Source organism: Pseudoliparis swirei, chromosome 13 (genome assembly GCF_029220125.1).
Source record: "Pseudoliparis swirei isolate HS2019 ecotype Mariana Trench chromosome 13, NWPU_hadal_v1, whole genome shotgun sequence".
NCBI classification, from domain to species: domain Eukaryota; kingdom Metazoa; phylum Chordata; class Actinopteri; order Perciformes; family Liparidae; genus Pseudoliparis; species Pseudoliparis swirei.
Window position 1 is genome coordinate 18,683,076 of NC_079400.1, and position 10,831 is coordinate 18,693,906.

At 43.2% G+C, this 10,831-nt stretch overlaps 1 protein-coding gene across 1 annotated transcript in view; it reads left to right on the forward strand.

Annotated features, from left to right (window-relative positions):
- Nucleotides 1-530: 530 nt before the first annotated feature.
- The window catches only part of LOC130203184 (gastrula zinc finger protein XlCGF57.1-like), a gene marked incomplete at its 3' end in the record, with an annotated part of 21,750 nt that continues 11,449 nt past the window's right edge, over nt 531-10,831 (forward strand). The window contains exons 1-2 of the mRNA XM_056429108.1: nt 531-760; nt 1,086-1,291. Of these exons, the coding sequence (XP_056285083.1) occupies nt 593-760; nt 1,086-1,291 (374 nt within the window). The remainder of the gene's footprint in view (nt 761-1,085; nt 1,292-10,831) is intronic.

The following is a 10,831-nucleotide window of genomic DNA, read 5'->3' on the forward strand; positions in this document are numbered from 1 at the left end:
GTTCTTGGGTCGGCTGGGTCCATAATGTGGTCAGTCTGCTCTGTTACGATCTCAGACACTTAGGAAGTAGGACCCAATTGCACGACCGGAGACAGAGATAAAGTATTTGTAAGTACTTTATTTTTCGGTTCTGCAGTGAACAAAATGAAAGCGCTCACGTAGTGAGGGATCAAAAACTTTTCAAGAGCACAACATAACCCGACCTGATCATGGCAAAAGACCAGACGAACTGACAAGGAACACTGGGAGACAGGGGAATTTAAGCACATGGTAACAAGACACAGGTGGGACCAATCAGGGGCGGGGCTGACACTGATGAGCATAGGAGACAGGTGTGATGACAGGTGAAAACAATCAGGAAGCCTGGAATGAGAGAAAGCGAACATAAATGACATGAACCTCTCTTAGCATATCTGTCGGTGCACAACAGACTGTTGATTGGAAGAAGACCAGAGAACCTCAAGCAGGTTTAAACTCCCTGAATAATGATGAGGTTTCTGTTAGTGATTCAAAATGTAGTTCTAGTCAGAAACCATTAAGCTGCTCTAAATGTGGGAAAAGATTTCACCTCAAAGGAGATTTTAAGAAACACATGTTAACTCACACAGGAGAGAAATCTTTCAGCTGCTCAGTCTGTAAAAGATCTTTTGCACAGAGCGGAACTTTAAAGAGTCACATGTTCACTCACACAGGAGAGAAACCTTTCAGCTGCTCAGTCTGTAAAACATCTTTTACAGAGAGGAACTTTAACCCTTTTGCCGTTTTTTTGACCCGAATCAATATTACACCTCCCCCGCTTTAGGATTAATTTGACCCCATTCAATGTTTAATGTCGGTGTTCTTTCGGTCAACAAACAAACATAAAGTGCCTCACACTTAAACTTGGAAAACAATATTAATTCTAATAATTTTCTGGAGGTTTTAATTGCTGGCGTCAAATTGAACCCAAAGGGTAAAATATGTTAGTAAATATAAAGGTAACAGGAGGGTGAAACATTGAATTGGGTCAAAATGACCCAAAGGCGGGGGGAGGGTGTAATATTGATTCGGGTCAAAATGACCCTAAGGCAACACAAGGGTTAAAGAGTCACATGTTAACTCACACAGGAGAGAAACCTTTCAGCTGCTCAGTCTGTAGAACATCTTTTGTACAGCGCAATCATTTAAATAGTCACATGTTAACTCACACAGGAGAGAAACCGTTCAGCTGCTCACTCTGTAAAAGATGTTTTACACTGAGCAGTCATTTAAAAAATCACATGTTAACTCACACACGAGAGAACTCATTTTAGTTGTTCTGGTTTTGGTAAAGTTGACATTTATTCGACTCCCTCACTTGTCAACAAGACCTTGAGAAACTGGACCTCCCTCGTTTGGGGCAGTGACTCACTTCCAACTGGGAGGACTCTATCCACTAACCACTACGAAGCCATCTCCACGAAGAGAATATCATCTGGGTAGAGAAGTCACCGTGTTTGTTTTGTTTAGCTTTACCTGCCCTGTTCTTTGTCATCGGGTATTTTATGAACCCCCGAGTGTTCCTGTTGTGCTTGTAGCTGCTGTCATAGCGATCCAGACTGCTGAGCTTTGTTGAGTTGAGATCCTCCACCAAGAATATGTCAGCAGACTGTATTTCATCAGTTATCGGTCCAGTGACGCGGCTTTTGTGTGATACAATTACAGTTACTGTACTTTACTGCTGCGTTGATGATCTGCCTTGTTTGGAGTGCTTTCTTCTTATTTTTGCTTCCATTCACTCTCATCCGCTGAGTCCGGGGTCGGGTCTTGGGGGCAGCAGACCCAGCAGGCTGACCCAGACTTCCCTCTCACCTGCAACATGTTCCAGCTCTTTCTGGGGGATCCTGAGGCGTTCCTAGGCCAGCAGCGAGATGTAATCCCTCCAGCGTGTCCTGGGTCTTCCCGGGGTCTCCTCCCAGTTGGACGTACTTGGAAAACCTCTAAAGGGAGACGTCCAGGAGGCGTCCGAATCAGATGCCCGAACCACCTCAGAGGACTCCTTTCGATGCGAAGGAGTAGCGGCTCAACGCCAAGCTCCCTCCTGATGTCTGAGCTCGGTACCCTATCTCTCAGGCTGAGCCCGGCCACCCTACGGAGGATATTCGCGACCTTGATCTTTTGGTCACGGCCCAAAGTTCGTGACCATAGTTGAGGATTGGAACGTAGACCGACCAGCAAATTGAGAGCGTTGCCTTTCGGCCCAGCTCCTCTTCACCAAGACGGTCCGCTATAGCGCCTGTTTTACTGCTGCAGCCGCACCGATCTCTCTCCATCTTACCCTCACTCGTGAACAAGACCCCGAGATGCTTGAACTCCTTCGCTTGGGGCACTCTGTCCCACCTGGAGGAGCAGTCCATCGGTTTCCGCAGAGCACCATGGCCTCAGATGTGGAGGTGCTGACTCTCATCCCCGCCGCTTCACACTCGCTGCAAATCACCCCGAAAATAAAGATGGCTAAACAAACTGTCAAGCTGATACAGACTCCAACACAAGTGTATTCAGCTAAAGATTAAGCTACTTTAGAATTAGATTTATAGAAAATAGGTTGTATTGTGGCATATTTCATGTCCCTTGAGATGATGGAGAAGAAGTTTCGAGCGACACAATACTTGATAGGAACACAAAGTTTATTCTACAAGGTACGTGCAAAGACAGACGCGCGACTGGACTGGAGACTCTCAGGATTCGAATTGAGAAAGCCCAATGGTTTATCATGTTGTCACGGGTTATATAGACAGAGGAAAGAGGAGGCGTCATGTTCGAATCTATGGGCTGGCAATGGTTTCGAGCGGGCTTCTAGCCCCCCCTCCCATGATCTCATGCTACCTAATGTAAACCATCTGGTCCAGCTCTAAGCAATGGTATTCTATACCATGGACACCTTGTGGGCCTCTGGAATCTTTAAGAGCTGTAATGCAAAATACACGACATATACCTCCCTTCGAGAGTTAATCAACTCTCGACAACAAACAAACAACCAATGCAAACATACAGGTGTATTATCATGACAAAAATACCACCCCGTCCTACAGTAAAGTTCTAACATTACTGTGACTGTATGAAGTGTAACAGTGGTGTAAATGAAGTATTTATATGTGAAATTGAAAAACCTGTCGGGCAGTTATCTTTTCTTGCAATATCAATTCAACAATGTAGACAGGAAAATTCTTTCACGGTCCCTCTGCCAAGGCAACCTTAAATCGAACTCCATACCACTGAAATAAGAAATGTTTAGCAAACTGTGTAGGGAAATGATTCAAACGAATACACCTGGAATTTCTCAGCAAATAATAACGAAATAATAATGTCCAGGATCAAGTTGGTCAACCCATCGCCTCTCCCCATGGACCTATCCCTGCCTAATCACCTCTGTCCCTAAACGTCACGAAAAGAGAACATCTGAGATTCCATTATATTCACCAAACAACAGAAAATATCGTTTCCCCAACAATTAACACCTAAACAAGAAAATTCATTTTTAATATCACTAATATTTCATATACGAGAAGACATCACTGCAGTTCTTCAGCAGCCTTGACACTCGTCTTCTCCTCGATGATCCGGATGTCTCATCACCAGTTCTCGTTCAAAGTTCTTCAGGTCACTCGTCATGTTCACGTTTTGAGAGGCTGGTTTCATTCAACACTGGAGTCCTTCAGCACTCCATCACCTCACAGTGGTTTCTCTAGAATGACAGAAGAGAACCAGTATCTTGCATACAGAACAGATGCAAATCAAAACATCAAACATGAATTATCACCAAACATTTTGTCTCTTTAATATATTGTCATTTATTTCATCTCAATTTCACTCGGAACTCTTCAGAGTTCCGAAAGAGCAAAAAATCAAATCAAAAATGTTTTAGGATTCTAAGAATCATAAGATCTAAAAAAAAAAGTGTATTCTTTTGCACCAAGATGCTGTTTAACTCCTAGTTTTTCTCTAAAATTGTTTTCACCGTCTTATAGACACACTTTATTAGTATTTTACTTGGCAACTTGTTGAGCACTATTTATTTTCAGCTAGACACGCTTCAGGCCATTGTGAGAATCTGTCTACACCTGTTTAATAATTACAGAAGCATCTTTCTTCATTACAGTCACATCCTTGAGTGTAATATTGACCTTCAAGTTCACTACCGGTCCAATATTGTTCATAATCAAAGACTGGCTGTTGGTAGAAGGCAACTTGAATCACTGGATATGGCTCGAACGACTGGAACTCAGCTTGATTCGGCTCCGGTTGTGGTGCAGGTTGATTTGATGGGACCTGATTCTTCATCAGGGCCTGCTTCTTCTCAACCTTATCACTCACCAGTTGTATTTCATGAAGTTTCCTGAGGGTCTCTCGATCTTGTTCTTTCAAATCGTCTCCCTTCCGATACAGCTCCACCTGGTGGGCTATATGGTCTGTGTAGACACTCTTCTTCATGTTTCCAAGGCCAACCACCTCTGCCAATCTGCTTCGTACTGGCAACGGCAATCCCATCAGGATTTTGCCTCTCAAAATCGATTTGTCCATAAGATTTTGTTCTGGATCATTACCTGTGACATTCATCCACGTTTGATGAGACCTCGAAACAAAGGATCTGGGATTTTCCTCCAGTCCGAGTGGTTCAATCAAAATATTGGCTGGATCCACGTTCGTCGGGAATGTATCTTTCAGTGCTCTGAACACTCGACCTCTACTCGCAGCAAACAGGTCTGAATCATTCACACTTGTTCCTATGTATTGATTAAGTCCAGCTTTCTCTAAAATTTCTTCCATACTGTAAACGCCAACGACATTAGCCAGTAGTTTCTTAATATCTCCCATCGCAGGAAGATCTCCGACCAAAATCTGTTCGAGTTTTGCAATCCAAGGATGTGCTCCATCTTCGATAATGGGAAGCTTTTCAAGTATGGCTGACATATCGGTGCTCTGCAATGGTCTATATTCAAAACCTTGTTCTCTGATGATCACTGGGAACATGCTTCCTGGTGCTGACACTTTATTAGATTGCAGTAACTCTCTTTCTTATCTGCAACTCTCTGACCTCACTCAAAGTCATCTGGGAGTCTTCTTCATCGCTGTCTTCCTCCTCGCTGTCGTCTGCCTCTTCTGCTCTGCTCCACTTGGCTTTGGGGTCGCAACCCCCCTTGACCTTTTCCTGATCACTCTCGTCACTGATCTGAGGACGCCCTTCTGACTGGACACTGAGACCTGAGGACAGACTATCTTGGGATACATTACGACGAGCTGCAATCATTTTCTGTCCCTCATCTGCAAATAGCTGGAGAACTCAAGCTCGAGTTGTCTCTTTTCTTTGCTTTCTTTCCTGATTTCCTTCTTCTGTTCTGCCTTGTAGGTAGATACAAGTACATGCATTATTTTAATTACATCTGGATTAAGTGTCCTCCAAGGGCCACGGTCGGTCAATTTGAGGCCATCGTTTAGACCATTTCTCAGAGATCTTCGCAATGTTTGTGACGCTGCTGATTAAAGGATTATTCCTTTGCACTACATCGACAGGAGTAATCAGCTTTGGATTGTTAATGTACTTTTTTCCCATTATTCTGTTTTTATTTGTCTTTATTCTGTATTTTTAATTAATTAATCAATTAAATCAATTAACCAATTAAATTAATTAACCACTTAAATTAATTAACCACTTAAATTAATCAACCAATTAACCAATGATCAATCAGCTGCCAAGCCTTCTATTTATTTAGTTATTCTTCTTTTAAAACTGACTACAGCATTTAGTCTTCATGTGTTATGCAAATAGATCGATATTCTCAAAAGTCTCAGTTTGACAAATGCAGGGTTATTGCTCAAGGAGTTTGTGGTAAATCTGTACAGGCCTCTTTTTCATCAGCTGTACATCGGTGACGTCAGCACGTCCGTCAGCACGTCAGTCAGCGGCCACGCCCTGGACTGGCTCCTTGATGTCAATGCCTCTTTGTCCTTCAGAGTCCAAATCTCATTCATCGTGCATGAACAAAAGGAAAGAAATATGAAATGATTAGGTTCTATCATCAGCATGTAACCTTCATTAAATTCTTCAAATTAAAACAAAAACAAACACAAAACAAAACCTCTTTTTAGATTTAATAAGAGCAGTTCACACAAAAAGTTCCCTCTCAACAGAACTGTGTGTTTTTCCCACGGAATGCATGGTGAGGTGAAGCAGATTGATTCCATCTGTGTAACCAAACACCTTTCACTCCCAGTCCACCCCAGAACCCCTTGGCCTTTAGACGTAAGGATTAAGATGGGGGGATGGACCACCAGGGGGCGATCACTAGTCTACCTAAAGGTCCTTGTTCTCCTTTGGCCCAGACCACTAGTCAAACTCAAAGTCCTTAGTTTTCTTTTATTTATTTAATTTTACGAAGTGTCTCTCCCCCCTAGCTGGGCTCACGCACCCTTCCTAAAGGAGCTTATTTAATTTTATGACTGCTAGCATAACTATTCCTCAAGGAAGCTCATGTTTAAACTAATCAATATCTCATTAACTAGCTAGTCTCCTCAACAGGACGCTCATGCTTCTCTTTACGTTCTCTGTAGATTAAATGTGTAAGGCGTGCTTAGTTTCATTCGCACATATTTCCCACACATCCCTCAAAGACATCTGGCAATCATTTAGTCCATACACACACACAGGCGCGCACGTCATTCTGCATTCCTCAAATTCACACACACACTGCGCTCGCTCCCGCGGTAGCCGCAACGCTCTGCCCTTTTTCTTTCTCAGCTGTGATCAGGCAATGTGCCTACACGTCGCACAAATGGCTATTTTCTTTCCTAAAATCAGTCATTTATACCATTCATCCGTATTAGCATGCTCTTGCCTTGTTCCTCTCTTAAGGTTTAATTTCTGCTACCGTCCGAGACTTTATTTCGATGAGAGGCTGCTTCACATTTATTCATAACCGCAGAGTGGGAGCATCAATCGCATTTTATTCTCAATCTCGTTAAGCCAGTACTAATTTCTTTAGACTATGTTCTATCCGATTTAAGCAGCTCTATGATCATTTTCCAAAAGGTCCTTTAACCTTCTCTCTCTTAATCTCTCTCTTAATCTCTTTGCACACTTTTAACTTCGATTAACTCTTGTCCTACCATTATTACTTCAAATAAAAATAACCTGGCCTGGATCTAACCTGACCTAACCCTGGCTAACCTAACCTGGATCTAACCTGACCTAACCTGGATCCATTAATTAGTCTCTTTTTTCCGGACTATTCAGCAAAATGATATTTTGTGATTAATTTTCACAGCGTCTTAATGTTAAAACAAATCATAGGCCTTATTTTTGAATAATCTGCACCTACTAATTAACACACTTATAATAACATTTGCTATTCTACAACTCTTTTACTTTAATCTTACTCCCCACTTCTGTGCATTCTTTGCAGATCAAATCAAATTTAACACGAAAAAAACAACTTCAAAACATCAACCCCAGTCAGACACTCTCCCACAAAAAAGAAAAAGTTCTTTCACGGGGCACAAACACCCCCACACCCCCACACACAACAGCTCCCAAATTTTCGCATTTAAATGAAGCCAATATGCTCACCGTGAGAGAATGTGAAAGATGCTGCAGGTCTGTCCATCCCGGGTCCCCGGTTGGAGAAAATTTGGAAAATCTTTATGCCCCAAAAGTTTATTTCAATGTCCCCTTGAAGATGGAAATTTGGGGGGGATGAAAAGAAGGTTTTCAGGCACGGGGATTGAAAGGAAAAAAGGGTTTTTTTTCTCAAGGTTTTTAGGGGCCAAAACCCCCCGACCCTCTAAATGTAAACCTTTTTGGGGCCGGTTAAAAACAATGGTTTTATCCCTGGTTGTCCCGGGTTATATAAGCAAAAAAAGGAAAGGGGATTTGAATTATGGGCTGGCAATTTGGTTTTTTACCCCTTCTAGCCCCTCCCGTCCCATCCCAAAAGGTAAACCATTTTGGTCCCAGCTCTTTAAAAATTTTCAAAACCAATGGAACACCCTTTTTCCCCTGGGAATCTTTAAGGGGCTTAAATCCCAAAAAAAAACAAATGACACTTTAGGTGGGGAAAGGAAACCGGGGGGGGCCATTTGGCCCCCTTTCTCCAAAGGGTCCCCAACAAACCACGGGCCCCTCCCCTTTTTAAAAAACCCCTCAAAAAACAAAAATTTTTGGGTTTTCTTCTGGGGGGCCACCCCCACAAACCCAAAAGCTTCACTTTTTGGCCCTTTGTAAACCCATTGGGAAAAAACCTTCTGCCAAAAAGGGTGGGCCCTCCCAAAAAAATAAACCTATTTTAAGGAAATCCCAGTTTTTGGAAATTTCGGCCCGTGAATTTTATGTTTTTGCAAAATTTTTTAAAATTTCAAGCCGGCTTTTACCCCATTACAAGGTTTTGGAAAAAACTTTCCCCTCCGGGGGCCCGGGAAGGGGGCCTGGGTTTGGGGCCCGGAAAGGGGTGGCTCCCCTTTTGGTCCTGAGGCTCCCAAATCTCCAGGGGCCCCCTTTTTGAAATCCCTCCAAGTTTTAAAGAAAAGAAAAAAATCTTTTTAAGTCGTTCTTCAAAGGGCGGGGAGGCCCTTCCTTCAGAAGTTAAGAACAGCTTTTTGATAAATTGGGGGGAATTAAAACCCCATTTCTTTCAACTTAAAAAATCCCTGCCCAAATAACGGCCGGCTCCCTAAACCCCTTCAGGGGAAAAAAAAAAACCCAAAATCCCTTTTCCGGATTGGCGTGCAAAAGGATGTAAATTTTCGGGGGATTTAGATTTAAAAAAATTTTTTACAATTTAAAAGTTCTTTAGGTTTCCCTTTTTAAACCCCCTCCCTCGGGGATCGGTTGGGGGGGAAAGGGCCCGGGGGCCCGTTGGGGATCTCCGGAAATTCTTCAAGTGGGACTAAGGCTCTGGGTCCTGCCCCCCTTTACTGGTCCGGGGAGATTTCTTTTTGGAGTTTCTCCCTTAAAGGGGGAAAAGGGAAGGTACTCGCCCAAAAGTTCCCCCCAGAAAAAAGAGAAAAGGGGGAAGGTCCCGTTAGCCCCAAATTAAACCGGGGAAAGGTTTGGGTTCCTTCAGGGACGGTTCCTCCGGCCCCCTTTAAGGGTTAAAAAGGGGTTGAAACAAAACCCGGTTGCAGATGGCGGGGGGGAGGAGGGGGGGCGGAGTCTCAACAGTGGGCGAGTCTCAACAGGACAGTGGCGTAGTCGGGGCGGGAATTGGGACCCAAAAATGCCGCTCATAGGGTCCGATGACCCCATGGACGTGAAGTCAAGGAGGGAAAAGCAGAGTTAGAAACGTGTGACTGTGAGAGGAAAATTCACCCCTAAGGAGAGAAAAAGGGAGATAGGTACTCTGCATCCAAAAACGTCCCCGGCAGCTATAAGCCTATAGCAGCATATAAAGGGGGCTGGACCAGGGAACCTGATTCAGCCCTAACTATAACTCTGTAAAAGAGGAAGGTCTTAAGTCTACTCTTAAACGAGGTGACTGTGTCTGCCTCCCGGACTGAAATTGGAAGCTGGTTCCATAAAAGAGGAGCTTGATAACCAAAGGCTCTGGCTCCCATTCTATTTTTTAAGACTCTAGGAACTACAAGTAGTCCCGCATTTAGTGAGCGAGCTTTTAGTGGGCAATATGGTACTACAAGCTCCTTAAGATATGATGGTGCATCACCAATCAAGGCTTTGTAGGTTAAGAGAAGAATTTTAAAAGTGATTCTTGATTTTACTGGGAGCCAGTGCAGAGCAGCTAGTGCAGGAGTGATGTGATCTTTTTTCTTAGTTTTAGTGAGAACACGAGCTGCAGCATTCTGGATCAACGGCAAGCACCTAAGAGACTTATTAGAGCAGCCTGATAATAAGGGGTGGCAGTAAGGCAGTCTCAAGTAACAAGGGTGAACCAATTTTTCTGCATCTTTTGAGACAAGATGTGCCTGATTTTGAAATATTACGTAGATGAAAGAATGCAGTCCTTGAGATTTGCTTTACGTGGGAGTTAAAGGACAAGTCCCGATCAAAGATAACGCCAAGATTCTTTACAGTGGTGTTGGATGCCAGGGCAATGCCGTCTACAGAAACCACATCACCAGATAATTGATCTCTGAGGTGCTCAGGGCCGATTAAAATTACTTCGGTTTTGTCTGAGTTTAACATCAAGAAGTTGCAGGTCATCCATGTTTTTATGTCTTTAAGACATGCTTGAATTTTACCGAGTTGGTTGCTCTCCTCTGGTTTTATCGATAAATATAGTTGAGTATCATCTGCATAACAATGAAAGTTTATGGAGTGTTTCCTGATAATATTGCCCAAAGGAAGCATGTATAAGGTAAATAAAATTGGTCCAAGCACAGAACCTTGTGGAACTCCGTGATTAACATTGGTGGTTATCGAGGCCATCGTTTAAAAAACAAACTGAGATCGATCTGATAAATAGGATTTAAACCAAATTATGCCGTGCCTGAAATGCCAATCGACTGCTCCAGTCTCTGTAACAGGATGTCATGGTCAATGGTGTCGAAGCAGCACTAAGGTCTAACAAGACCAGTACAGAGAGGAGTCCTTTATCTGCTGCCATTAAGAGGTCATTTGTAATTTTCACCAGTGCTGTCTCGGTGCTGTGGTGTTTTCTAAATCCTGATTGAAATTTCTCAAATAAACTATTATGATGTAGAAAGTCGACAACTGATTTGACCACTTTCTCAAGGATCTTGGAGAGGAAGGAGGTTAGAGATCGGTCGAGTTAGCCAACACCTCTGGATCCAGAGTGGGCTTCTTCAGGAGAGGTTTAATAACAGCCACTTTGAAGGAGGGGGTACGTGGCCTGTTAGCAGAGAC